This window comes from Lagopus leucura, unplaced genomic scaffold, assembly GCF_019238085.1.
Source record: "Lagopus leucura isolate 7727_CA_CO unplaced genomic scaffold, USGS_WTPT01 Super-Scaffold_100036, whole genome shotgun sequence".
Lineage (NCBI taxonomy): Eukaryota > Metazoa > Chordata > Aves > Galliformes > Phasianidae > Lagopus > Lagopus leucura.
In genome coordinates this window covers 4,687,152-4,701,262 of record NW_024962285.1, presented here as the reverse complement: position 1 = coordinate 4,701,262, position 14,111 = coordinate 4,687,152, and the positions used below count along the sequence as shown (strand labels likewise).

General features: G+C 44.1%; 1 protein-coding gene across 3 annotated transcripts in view; it reads left to right on the top strand.

Moving 5' to 3' along the window:
• The window catches only part of ZCCHC7 (zinc finger CCHC-type containing 7), a 111,230-nt gene that overhangs the window by 83,533 nt on the left and 13,586 nt on the right, over positions 1 to 14,111 (top strand). For all 3 annotated transcript variants that reach the window (XM_042882921.1, XM_042882919.1, XM_042882920.1), the window contains one exon: positions 2,269 to 2,304. In XM_042882921.1, the coding sequence (XP_042738855.1) occupies positions 2,269 to 2,304 (36 nt within the window). The remainder of the gene's footprint in view (positions 1 to 2,268; positions 2,305 to 14,111) is intronic.

Genomic DNA, 14,111 nt, shown 5'->3' with positions numbered 1-14,111 from the left:
TTCGAGGTAATAAGACTCCCGGTTAAAAGCATCGCTTTTAGAAGGCTGTTGTTTCGCATCTGGTTTGGTCTATTGTATTCTGGGTCTTATGTTTCATAAGTGATCATTGTGATGATGAAAAGTATTATATTGAATCACCATCTGCATGAAGAAATAGGCCTGGCCAATTTCCCCGTACCTTCCTTTAAGTTCTCCCACAGCCCCCAGCACGCTCAGCGATAATAAAACTCACCTCTTGGTATCACGGCTCAATGCCTGGGATTTGTTAAGGGCTGTGCCAATTGTCGTTTCCCACTCTGAGTTTCAGATTTTCAGTATAAACCACCTCTTTGTGTCCCGGGAGAAAAAAAAAACAACCCTATATATATATATACATATTCAAAAAAGTAACTAATATTTTCCATTATTAAATAGCTGCTGCGTAGTAAAGGTCAAGTCACAGAGTGGCATTTTGCCAGCGCGTGACACCTCCTTGATTGCGATTTTTCAACCATATTAGTGTGGGGACACTGTGGTAATCGAAAACTACCCAGAACTAATGTATAAATAACTGCCTGCTACCCCTGTGCTGAACGAGCAGAAGCCTTATGCATGGCTGGGGCCTTCGGTAGTTTTGAGGAGGAAGGCAATATCTTTGATACGTTTCTTTTTTTATGAAGTAGGAGATGTTTATATATTGCATCTCAAAGCCCTGTGCTGGGAGGAAAGCCCTTTTGTTTGCATTTGGAAGCAGCTCGAGTTTGTTGGACCTGTCACTCCTTGCACTGCTTTCCTCTCTTAGAAAAGTGAGCTACTTCACACGTTTTCTTTATAGAAATATTAACATGAGGCTCAAATATTTACACGCGCTGTTGGAGCAAGATGCCAAATACCGAACCGTTACAAAGAGCAGAGTGTAGGTTTTTCTGCAGAAAATTGTGTTGCTCACAGAATGAATAATAAATTATATAATTTCCGTCACACGTGGGAAAAACTTACCAAATGTGCCATGGGGTGACTGCGAAAACCTTGGTTTATTTTTTGAGAGATTTGGTGGATAATACTGACTGTGGTGTGTTGCGTATTTATTTATTTTTTTTAATTAGCGTTCTCCATCAGAATAAAAGAAGGTAGGGGTTGAGACGTGAGAAAAAATGATTCAAAATCTGAGTAAATGTTGTTAGTACCGATTTGCAAGCAGCCGAGAGACTTCAGTGCTTGAAAACAGAGCTGCAGCATTTATGTTGAAGCCACGGAGTAACCGAGGTTTCTTCTTAAAATTCTGAAAATTGAGAGTGGCAAACCAGGTTGGTAATCGTTCAAGTGATTAAGAAGTTGTTTTAATAAAAGTGTGAGTGTCTTAAACAAAAGCAGAAGACCTCCATTGAAGTAGCTGTGCAGGCGCCCCTAAAGAGCTGCACTGCTTCAGAACAAAGTGCCACTGTTCCTGCATGTGCTCGTGGTGAGGAGAGGAAGACAGAAATAAGCACAATTTTGTAGCAGCCTTAAGAGCCGTGCAGAAATTACCCCCCAGCTTCGCTGATCGTTAACAAGTCCTTGTTTTGCTGGAAGAAGAAAATGCACGTTTTCCTCTTTCCTTTCTTTCACGTATTCCTGAGGTCTATTGTGTAATTGCTGTGGTTGCAAATCTGCTCTGTAAAAATTTCTGCAATGGGCTGCCCCTACAAGTTTGTTTGCAAGGCTGGCGAGTTACGAAAAAAAGGAGAAGGAGCAAGCAAGCCATTGCAGAAATTGAAACATGAAAGCAATCTGCCATGCTTCTTGTTTACAACTCATCTGACATTAGGCTGCTGAAGATTATTACGTGTAACAATTATATTTTGATTAGGATAGAGATTTGTACAAAAATGCTAAAATATTTGCATTTCTCCATGAAAAGAAGGTAGCTTGTGATTTTATTTCCACGGCAAGTCTATAAATCTAATAGGGCAGTAAATGTAGAGTTTTAATTCATTTCTGTTTGCTCTACAGTATTTATACTTCTTATAGTTAAAAGCATGCTGCTTTCCCAAACTTCCAGCCTTCAGAGGAGAAGGGGAGAGCGAAAACTGTTACTGGCTTTCTGACAATGGCAGGGAGTGTGTTAAACCAGTGTAAAATTCAATTAAACTGTCTAGCCAGGTTTTTGAAGCTGAAATGCAGACCCTTTCAGTTAAGCTTCTTATTTTCCTGTGACCGACACCGGTGGATACTGTGTTATGCCAAAACCAACAGGCTGTAAAGCACCTTGTTTCATGCTCCTAGCTGATCAATATTTTTATTTTCCAGGCTTGCCCAGAAATATGGAGGCAGTATCACCTAACAGTAAGTAGAAACACCTTTTTTATTTTCTTCTACACCCAACCTATTTACTCTTCTGTGAACTGCTGACCAGAAAATATAGACAAGTATCTTCTGCGAGAAGATAATAAACATCTGAAGAGTTTTTGAACTGAAAAATGCAATGAAACACTGTCAGTGTTTTTTAAATATCTTTGGAGCTGACGATTTTGTTCTAATACTGCAGTCATTAAATGAGTGTCTTGCAGCATTCTGTCCTCTCAATGACTACATTTAAACATATGAAGAGAGTTAAATTTTAAGCCGGCGTGCATAGCAAAAGCAATGCCCCCATCTCAGATATCCCAGTTTCTGGCAATTGCTCACAGTAAGACAGAGATCTCTTCTTAAAGGAATAAAATGAATCTCAACTAGAGTGTATTTGAGACATACACTTAACTTATACTACATAAACTTCTGTAAATCATTTGCTGTTGCCAAGAATACAGCTGTAGCTTCTTCTTTGGCATGCATTAGGTGACCTTTAATAATTTAAGCAAGAAAGTAAAACTTTCTGAACTATAGCAATACGTTTCTTAAGGTTTTTCCTTGTGTGTAAAATAGAGATAAAAATAAAACAAAATGCATAATGATTTGGCTAGTTAGTTAAACTGGGAACAAAAATTATCTGGCTAAGACAATATTTAATGGTTTAGCATCAGAAATCTTTAATACATTAATTCCTAAAATTGTCAAAAAAAAAAAAAAAAAAGGCTTTAAAGATTAGAATTTCTCCTGTTCCTCTGAATCTTTGCTGCCACTGCTGTCCAGATCTAACTCGTTTCTATTTAGCAGTAATACGTATTAGTCACTACTCCCCATTCAAGATCAAGTAGAAAAGTTTGTCCTGCACCTTTCCTTATGGGGTATTTGATGTGCATATTTTCTTAGGAGCAGTAAATGGGGCATGTGGTTTATAATTTGCTGCCTCCACCACTTCAGAAAAGCGAAACGCTATTTTTTATGGCTTTGCTAAAGTTGGTAGATTAAACAGTTAGAGAAAAGCTGTGCTGAAAACCTCTTGCTTGTCTTTCCTACGTAATGATTTTAAAACATTGGAAATTCTCCACTCTCTGAGCACTTAATCATATTAGGGATGGAATTGATATACTGTGCGTTAAGCGTTGAGCAAAAGGAGCATTTGCTGAATAATCTGCTTGCATTTTTTAAATTGTTTAAAGGCAGAAGGTAAACATTTTATGTCATAATTATTCCTATGCGTGTAAAAATGATTTCTGAAACGTTTGAGGTCCCTGAAGTCCCAAATCACGTATGTGTGTTAGATACAGCGGTGTGGTGAGTTCTCTTGTTAGTGAGGTGTAGCATTTAGTTTTATTTTGTTCCTGCTTTCCATTGACAGTGCCTCAAAAAGCCCGTGACGTTGAGCACTTCAAAAATATTTCTGTAAGACATGGAGCAGCTAAGAGCTGACCAAGCTGTTGCTGGCAGCGTTTGAAGCAGCTGAAGTAGGAAATTTTAGCTGCGAATTTTGTAGGAAGTGTTCAGAGTTCTTCACCTTGCGCAAAAGTCACGTTTGTCAAAAAGCTCTAGTAGGAAAGCAGAGCGGTTATGAACGCAAGTGTGTTATTAAATACCATAATCAGTGTGTGTGCTTTGAAATACAGTCAGAACGGAGGCACAAAGATACATAGTCGTGGAGTCAGACAATAGCTGTTGGTAAATATCTTTTTTCTTTTCCAGCAGACTGCTAATGATCTGCATGTAACCCAGATTTGTGGTACCTGGGAAAAAATTTGCACTTCTCAATTTTTGCATGGGAAAGACTCTTTATCACTCGCTTGAAGTTGCATTGGCGGTCAGATTAAGGCTGGAATTTTGAACCCCGTGTAGCAGAAGACGTTTGATATTTTAAAATTAGGTTGTACCTTAAGAAGTGGCATTGCGTGAGTTGTTTAAATGTGCGAGTCACGGCTTCTTTGCGTTGAAATATTCCTCACATCCAAAGCAGGACAAATGCTAACGGTGCTCTTGGAAGACTTAAAACTTCTGTAACATAATAATTTATGTTATGTGTATTTCAATAGAATTTTAAGAAGTGGATACTCTCATATCGACTCATATTTACTCTCTTATCATTTTATTAGTATTTTAGTGTAGGCATTGTTGATAGTTTTCCTACTGTACAATAAACGTTTTGATACAAACAAGGTAACTGTTAAGAGAGAAATAACACAAGTTTTAAAACGCGGTGTTGTGACTGCTAGCGAGCTAGGTAGGCTGCCTGGTCATTAACAAGCAGACAGGTCACAGCGAGCCTTTCCTGTGCTTTAATCATGGATACAACCGATAGATTGTAACACTTTGGCAAATGGAGTGTCCTACGTGCAGGTAAATATATGCACAAAACAAGCAAGGTTTTCCAGTTTTCAATAAAACACTACTTTGGTGATGCTACTTAAAAAGAGCCATTACAAAAATTGCCCAAATGTTCTGCATTATGTGAAGTATTCCTAATTAATTACTGTGAATGCTTGTTAAAAACATGCGGCGTTACACCTTTCTCTTTTGTGGAGCTCTTGGTGATTTTATTCATTATCTGGCTCTTTCCTAAGCGATGGACTGCCATCTATTGACTTATTGTAGCCCTTGCACAGAAATGTGGGTTGACTAGAACAATGACTAAATAACAAATCCAGTAAATCCATCCTGCTGGTGTGGATGGTGGTGGGTTTTTGTTTACATGTGGCAAATTTTGGCACATTACAAACAATATGTTATGTGGGCAGAAGCGTCTTGTTCTAACCGAAATAGACCAGCAGTGCAGGAAATCTTAGGAGCAGCTAAGGTAGCAAGAAGGATCGTAAGTGGAATATTTTAATTTGCCTTCTGATGGAAGAAAAGATTGTCATACTGCATTCACTGAAGCTTAAATTTAAGGGCTCTGTGATAATCAAAGCTTTTGTGAGTGGATGAAGTTGTTTTCTTTAAACTTTTTCTTTCAACTCCGTGAAGTGAAATTACTGTGTAAAAAACAAAGTCAGCAAAACAAGCCAGGTGCTGCTGTAGTTTAAAATAGTATCTAACAACTTCCTTATGGTGGCAAAGGAGAAGTTTTACAAGTCGCGCTCACCATGTCCGCTCTGTGCGTATTTCTCCTACGTCAGAAAAAGGAAATTGTGTTTGTCAAAACACATTTTAAATTTCTATTCATCAAATAGGTCAGTTTTGATATCAGAGAGGTTATTACCAATTCGTATAATAACAGCAAGCCTTCATTTGCAGGTCCGGAAGAAATAGTTTTGATCATGACTTACCACAGGGTAAATGATAGCAAATGTAATTTTTTCACAGGCATGGCATTCGAAGTCCTTAGCAAAATGTTGTAGATTATTAGGAAACTTTACGTAGGGCTTGACTTTCTAAATGGTAGCTGTTCCACAAACCCAGAGAAATACGGCCCTAGCTCCAAGAACACACATCACATCCCATCTTCCCACATCTTCAGGGCTTTGGCGTGCTTTTTCACCCTCAGAAGGTTTGGCTCTTTTTCATTCCCTCATTCTTTTGTGTTTCACCCGTGAAGGCAGTTGCATTCATTCAGTGCTCTGTACTCAAATGGAGTCCAGTTTATAGCCATGTATTTTCAGGGAGAGAAGTCAGTGGAAGAACTTGAGGTCAAGGTGCCTACGGTCGTCATTTGCCCCGTTCAATTTTGCGGCACGTTCTTTAAGGAAAAAAGGCGCACAAGTGTCGTTGTGCATTTAAGGTGGTATTTGTTTGCCTAGCTGTGTTTCTCATGGCAGCTTCACGTTACATGGCTCTGAGCACGCAGGATGGACAGCCTGCAGCAGAGAGACAGCCATGTCCCACAGTAAGTGTTAACCACGGATGGTGCTTGGGAGGAGTGGATCTGGAGATAACACTCGGCTGGAGTCTCGCTTCACGGAGGGAAGTTTGTTTCCACCCAGTGCCTGTCCGTGTGTTGCAGGCCTTGGGCTCGCACCAGCCGGCCGGCTGCTGGCGTCCGTGGCACCTCGTTGGCTGACATGGCTGGAAAATGTAGAGGAGAACATTTGTAGTGCCTGTCGCTGAGGGTGTGAGGCTGCATGGCGTGCACCTGCTGAGGCGCAGCTCTGAGTCTTCCTGTGTGGTGGCAGCTGATAGCAGCACCAGAAGATGAAACAGAACACATGGCCCTGCTGCACGCATTGCGCTGCTTCACTCCTCAGAGGGGCTGAAGGTACGCAGGGGGGAGCACAGCAAGGCCAGCTGCAGAGCAAAGCAGGGGCACCGTCACCAAACAGGACGTAATGCTGCAAGCGATGCTAACATCGCTTTCAACAGATGTATGTGAAGTAGTGAAATTCCATCCCTGAAATGGGCAGTGCCTGATCGTTGTTTTCGACGTGTTCCTCAGTGTACACACCCGTGTTTAAAAAATGCCCTGCTTAGATGGGGCTTTCTTTCTGCCAGGGCTGCCCATTTCCACCCGCCTCTGTCCGCCCGGTGCCGCTCAGCAGAAGGACTCCTTCCTGTCTCCTGTCTGCTGCTCGCTCGGATGGAAGCTGCCAGGCCAAGATGGCCACCAACAGAGTTTTACAAACACCAGAATTTTTCAGCTCGCAGAAGCTATCGTTTAACTTGCTTTTTGACAGTTTGTTAATCTTACGTTTAATCCGCTTACACAGAAGGTGAAGCAGGAATTGGCTGTTTTGGCCTCTGTGCGTTAAAGTCATGAAAGGACAATGCACCCTTTGTGTTTAAATTTTGCGCTTGGGTTTCTTTGTGTGCCATTATTAAAAGCCCCCATGGCCTGCCGCGTTTCCTCTGAGATGCAAACGTAAGCGGTGTTGCTCACGGTCAGTCTGTATCCTTTAAATGGGGCGTCCAGCAAATTTTAGATGTCGTTCCAGACTGAGGTATTTAAGCCTGGGAGACTTGTTTTGCAGGAGAGCTCTATGGGCTTTGTGCCGGTGAAAAGCAGGTTTAGGAGCATTTTCAGGAGGAGATTCAGCCTCAGTTGGCTGCAGTGCCAGCTGCTCTGCTCTTGGCATGACACGAGCCTGCCAGGCTGCTAGGTTGTCACGTCTGTGTTAAATACACTGGATTTCAGAATTTGACAGGCTTAGCGTGGGACATTAAAAGTTATTCCTGCAGATTGTTGTAAAAACAGAGCTTTGTTTACATGGACACTGTTGTGGGTTTTTTTGGGTTATTTTTGGAAGCACAGTGCAGGCTCTTGTGTGTCAATACTCGATAGCCATTCGGTGGGGTAATGTGCAGTGCAGTCAGCCCCAAATTGCTGGGAGGAGAACAGGAGTACCTGGAAGGAAGAGGCGTCTCCACACTTGGTACAAGAAGGAGAGGTGACTTGGTGGTGTTTTGGGCGCTGAAAGGTTATGTATTTTCAGAGTATTTGTGGTATCCTTTTTCACCAGGAAAAAAGTAGGGAATATCGTTCACAGCAGCTGGCACATATTTTGTTTTTAAGTTGTATGTGTGCGTTGTTCAAAGCTTAGCCCTGTGGTTTTGGCAAGTGGCATTCTGTGATAAAGATGCTTCACAGCTGTTCTGCTGACTGTGAGTGTGCTGGGGACAGTGAGGCACGCTGTCTGAAAGGTCTCTTGGACTTCAGTGTATACTGCTTTTTTCATCCCTGCTACTTACACCTCGTCCAACATTGTTGCTCTCCTTCAAGTTTCAGGTATTCTTGAGGTTGTCAGGAAAATATTTTTAATTTGAAAAAACAAACAAAAACAAAACAAAACCCTAACCAATTTTACAAAAGCCAGTATTCTTTCTGACAGCTTTTATGGCACACCTGAAAAAAAAGAATTTCACATACTGAATTAACCAGCACAAATGCTGTTCAGTAGCTTACAGCTAGGAATTCCATTACTCAGAGTTCTCTGCCGTTTTTTACTTTAAAAGTATCTGAAATAATAAAGGAAAATTATTTCTACGTGCATGCAGTGTCTACAAAGAGTGCTGCTTGGCGACTCTCTTTTTGGGATAATGCTGGGTTTTTAACTTAGGCATCTCTGCACTCAGGAGTGCTGAGTAGTGGAAACGTGGGTGTTGGTTCACGTGAGTTAGGAAGTTCAGGCTGGTTACCTGTAAAACGCAAACACACCTTTGCACTTCCACTTTCTTTCATGGGCAAGAGGTGAAGAGTTTTAGGACTTTCCTCTTGCAGAGTTCAGGTCCTTATCTGATCGCTTTTATACCACAGAGGGCAGGGGAGTTACCCAGCTCAGCATCTGGCTCTGCTACAGAGACCTGAAAGCTGAAATGACTCTCAGGAATTCCATACTCCTGCACAGACCTGAGAGGCTGCTTTGGATGGGCTGTATAATCCTCTGCAGCACAGTAATCAGTTGTCACTTACCTTAATCATTTAAGCAGGCATGCTTTCTCTAACATTTTATCTCTCTCATGCTCTTCCCTATCTGCCTCCCCAGGAAATAAAATAAAAGATGTTTCTAAATTGAGGGTTAAGGGCTGACTACATCTTGACCAGAGACTGCATTTCAATGCATTTCTGGAAAGAGCTTGGGATCTGGGGAAGTGCAAAGCCTGCCTGACCTAACCAAGTAAATTTCCATTTCTCTGATTTTGGGGTTCCAAATAGCCTTGCCAAACTGTTTGGTAAGTGTCATCCTTCAGAGAGCCCCTAACCTCAATATGCATTTTGTAGTAATATAAGGGACTGTGCTTTTAGCAAAACTGGTTTGTCTTCACCCTGCCAGTAAGTGGGAAAAGAAGATGAAGGTTTGGAAATTAAAAACTTTGATTAAATTAAAAAATTAAATTAAGAGCTCTATGCATTTCTACATTTGTGATTGCCTAGGAAGTTCTTTATGCAGCACACAGCTTCTGCAAAGGCTGTGCTAGCAGCTCTGGTGGGAAGAGGAGCCACGTCTGGAGTAGAGCTGGCAGAGCCGCTGCCCAGCCCTGCTAACTTGGCAGGAATTCCTCCGTTCTTCATCTGTAAACCACCCTGCACTTTCTTTGCCCAGCGTGCGTTACTTGTGTGATATACCAGAATTCTTGCATAATTACTTAAACAGGAATCTTGGTAAGAACCATGGCTGAAATACATCCCTGTCATATATGAGACCATGCTTTTGTTAAGTGGAAGAATCAACTTGATCTTTTCTTCAGAGCTAATGGATTGGGTGAGCATCTTCATCTCGCTTTCTCCAGTTTGAGAAGATGAACTTACACAGTCCTTTAAGTAAATTCTGTTATTTCAGGTACTAGCAGGATCAGCTGTCTGAGTAATGAGAATAACAGCTTCCATGATGGAATCAGATTTGCAGTGTGTTTCAGAAATACGCTTCTATTTGAGGGGGAAAAAAAAAAAAAAGTTTCCGTGCCTCTTTCCTGCAGTGGATTTTGTGTGTAAATATTTGTGTTAAAGTTCCTTTACTCCTGCAAAGTATTACTTTGACCTCCACGTGAAGGTGTTTTTTCTCAGTTTTGTTAGAGCTCAAAGTCCCCTTCAAAATTCCATAGGAAACAAACAACTGTGTGTGATCTGTCACATATTTTAAAATAAATTGAAACAGTGCTTTTATGTAGTTAATATAAAAGGCATTTTGCTACCTTTTTGCATCGCAAAATAAAAGAAATGTAACATCCCACTGGAGCATAAGTACCCAGCGTTTGCACATACATCACAGTGATGATCAGTACTTTGCTTGACACATCTCCACTCAGTAGCTGTTTGTAAATTACGTGCTTTAGTGGCATTGAGGCTGTTCCATACAAATACTTTCTGTTTTAAGATCTCACAGGTGTCTAGCAACAACTGTCTGTTTAGCTGTGCTGTGGCAGCAGTTGCCCATGCACACTGCCAGAACTGCTGGCTCATCTTGTCAATTATCTGTATATTAGGGACAGCTAAGAGCTCACATCAGACTGTAACTTTCTCAAGTTATGCTTGATCATGTTAATAATCTACGGATTAGGATTCCCTAAGAGCGATTTAATTCTGAGAGGGTCTATCACATCAGTAATATTAAAATGTCATGCTAAGCCCTGTCATATGAGTAAAAAAATTGTCTCAGTGACAGAATTACCCTGGTTTTGTTTTTGTATTTTGCAAACTCAATGGTAAAAGGAATTCAGGAGAACAAAACCTGTGCGACGTGCTGTAGGGAACCTGCTTTGGCAGGGGGTTGGACTCGATGAGCTCTGGAGGTCCCTTCCAACCCCTACAATTCTGGGATTGTGTGATTCTGTGAAAAGGTAAATGATGTGTAAATGATGTGCTGTCCAAGTCCACGTGCCCGTATGGATGTGACCCTTAGTCTGCTTTACTCCTTGAGGTAGTCTCAGAGCAGTGGTCTGCCTGGATAATACGATATGCATAGCTTTAGCAAACAGAATCCAAAAGCCATGTGTAACGGGCACCATTCGCAACCTGTATGCTGGTCTCAGCCCTTTCTGGAAATGAACCACAGCATTGCCATCACTGGCTGTTCTTTTTAGCTCCAGCACTTGGATGAACTGTTACTTGCAGATTCGTGATTTATTTTGCCTTATGGTCTGATGTACTTTCAGCTCAACAAGGCACCTTTTGCTGCTCTGTCTGCTGTGGAGCTGCCAAATATGCGGTAGGAGAGCAGTGCTACCGTGTATGGCACAGCACTGCTGTGTGCAGGCACATGGCTCAAGTTTTGATTCTCCACAGGCATGACAAAGGAAAGACTTCCAAGAAAAGGTAGTATTTACGGAGTAGATTGTGTAATATATTTGCTTCCCCACCAGCCCCCCTAAAAAAAAAAAGAGAGGGGTTTCTGTGAGACAGCATCCAGTCCAAAAGATGCTTGTCTTTTTTTTTTTTTTCCAGAACTTGTGTTTCTTTGCCTGTTAGTGACTCCTCATCGTCCAGCTCTGCAGAGGACACCTCCTGCACATCAGATGTTTCAGTTTGTTTCTTGGCCACATGGCTTAATTCTGCTCCTAAGGTGCATTTGTTGCTTTATTCAGCGTTTAGAAAGAGGAGTGCTAGGTGCCTGTGCTTGGACATACACATGCACTGAAGGGTTTCTTGGGACTGTTCGATAAGAATGGGAAAGTGATAGCCCTGAGATATTCCAAAGCTGGCATGGAGTAAAGAGCTCTGATCACCATACTGTGGTGTAGATGTGATGTGTGAGAGGTGAGGTCCAAAGTTTTGGGATCCGTTTTTGGAAGCTGCCGACTATTCAGAATGTCCCAGGGCATTCCAAAGTGAGAAGCCTATGGGGCAGAATAGTTTGTAAAAATAATGGTGGAAGGTGTTTGTCAGCAGTTACAATATAAGGTATCAGACATTTCTTCAAGGACATGTTCTGGTTGATGTCACTTGTTAGAAAGCTGGGGAAGAAAATCAGTGTACCTGAAAAGATGCAGCGTTCTTAGGGAATATGTGAAAAACCTGTGAGGAGAGAAGGTGCAGAGTTAACGTGTTGGCAGTGTGAGGAAAATGTTTCTAAAATGCAGTCAGTAAAAGGCAGTGCAGGTTGAAGCTGCAATTTTAAGCAATTTTAAGGAAAAAGGCTGAAATGATTGTTAGGTAACAGAATCACCATCCACCCAACGGTGCTGTGCAGCATCGCACCCTCCAGCAGCACTGTCTGCTGCTTCCTCCTGCTCCCAGAGAGGTGTGCTTGGGAAGCCCTGCCAAGTAAACGTTAAGAGCAGCCACCCCTGAAGTTATTCACAACACAGCGCTCCCTCCTCCTCCTCCTCCTGCAAGCACTAAGAAGCAATCTGTGCACGCGCAGAGGTTGTGGAGAGGAAGCTGTAAATCATTGGGAATGACAGTAAAAATTACAGTCTGGGCGTCGTTGGGCTCCCTGGCACTTTGAGTAATAACGGTGGCCAGGCCTTAGTTCCTCTAATCTGCCAACTTCACAGGCTTTGCAAATGTGTGCGCTCAGCTTAGTGCAGACATGAGCGTGTGAGTGTGCACGGCCAGCACCGCGCTGCACTGTGCTGTGTGCTGTGCTGTGTGCTGTGTGCTCTGCTCTGTGCTGTGCTGTGCAGTGCTGTGCCGTGCAGCCCCCTCTGCTCTGCCCTGCTGAGGCCTCATCTGGAGCACTGCGTCCAGTTCTGGGCTCCCCAGCACAAAACAGACAGGGATCTCTTGGAAAGAGTCCAGCGAAGGCCACCAAGATGGTGAAGGGCCTGGAGCATCTCTGCTATGAGGAAAGGCTGAGTGAACTGGGTCTGTTCAGCCTTGAGAAAAGAAGACTGAGAGGGGACCTGATCCAGGTCTATAAATATCTAAGGTGTGGGGGGCAGAATGGCGAGGCCGGACTCTTTTCAGTGGTGAGTGGAGACAGGACAAGGGGAAACGGCCGGAAACTGCAGCATAGGAAGTTCTGCAGCAATGTGCGAAGGAACTTCTGTACAGTGAGGTGAGGAGCACTGGAACAGGCTGCCAGGGAGGTGGTGGAGTCTCCTGCTCTGGAGATGTTCAAGACCTGCCTGGATGCCGACCTGTGCGACCTGCTGTAGGGAACCTGCTTTGGCAGGGGGGTTGGACTCGATGATCTCTGGAGGTCCCTTCCAACCCCTACAATTCTGTGATTCTGTGATTCTGTGATTCTGTGATGCTGTGCTGTGCCGTGCTGTGTTGTGCTGTGCAGTGCTGTGCTGTGCTTTGCAGTGCAGTGCCGTGCTGTTTGGTGCCGTGCAGTGCTGTGCTGTCCTGTGCAGTGCTGTTCTGTGTAGTGCTGTGCTGTGCAGTGCTGTGCAGTGCCGTGCAGTGCTGTGCAGTGCCGTGCAGTGCTGTGCAGTGCTGTGCCGTGCAGTGCTGTGCCGTGCTGTGCAGTGCAGTGCTGTGCTGTGCTGTGCTGTGCAGTGCTGTGTTGTGCTGTGCTGTGTAGTGCCGTGCAGTGCAGTGCTGTGCAGTGCTGTGTTGTGCAGTGCTGTGCTGTGCTGTGCAGTGCTGTGCAGTGCTGTGTTGTGCAGTGCTGTGCTGTGCTGTGCAGTGCTGTGCAGTGCCGTGTTGTGCTGTGCAGTGCCATGCTGTGCAGTGCCGTGCTGTGCTGTGCTGTGCAGTGCCGTGCAGTGCTGTGTTGTGCAGTGCTGTGCTGTGCTGTGTTGTGCAGTGCTGTGCAGTGCCGTGTTGTGCTGTGCTGTGCCGTGCTGTGCAGTGCTGTGCTGTGCTGTGCAGTGCAGTGCCGTGCTGTGCTGTGCTGTGTTGTGCTGTGCAGTGCCGTGCTGTGCAGTGCAGTGCTGTGTTGTGCAATGCTGTGCTGTGCAGTTCTGTGCTGTTTGGTGCCCTGCTGTGCAGTGCTGTGCAGTGCTGTGCTGTGCCGTGCAGTGCAGTGCTGTGCTGTTCAGTGCAGTGCTGTGCTGTGCAGTGCTGTGCAGTGCTGTGCAGTGCTGTGCAGTGCTGTGCTGTGCCGTGCAGTGCTGTGCAGTGCTGTGCAGTGCTGTGCTGTGCTGTGCTGTGCAGTGCTGTGCTGTGTTGTGCAATGCAGTGCTGTGCAGTTCTGTGCTGTTTGGTGCCCTGCTGTGCAGTGCTGTGCAGTGCTGTGCTGTGCCGTGCAGTGCAGTGCTGTGCTGTTCAGTGCAGTGCTGTGCTGTGCAGTGCTGTGCTGTGCTGTGCAGTGCTGTGCTGTGCCGTGCAGTGCTGTGCCGTGCTGTGCTGTGCAGTGCTGTGCAGTGCTGTGCTGTGCAGTGCTGTGCAGTGCTGTGCAGTGCTGTGCTGTGTTGTGCAATGCTGTGCTGTGCAGTTCTGTGCTGTTTGGTGCCCTGCTGTGCAGTGCTGTGCAGTGCTGTGCTGTGCCGTGCAGTGCAGTGCTGTGCTGTTCAGTGCAGTGCTGTGC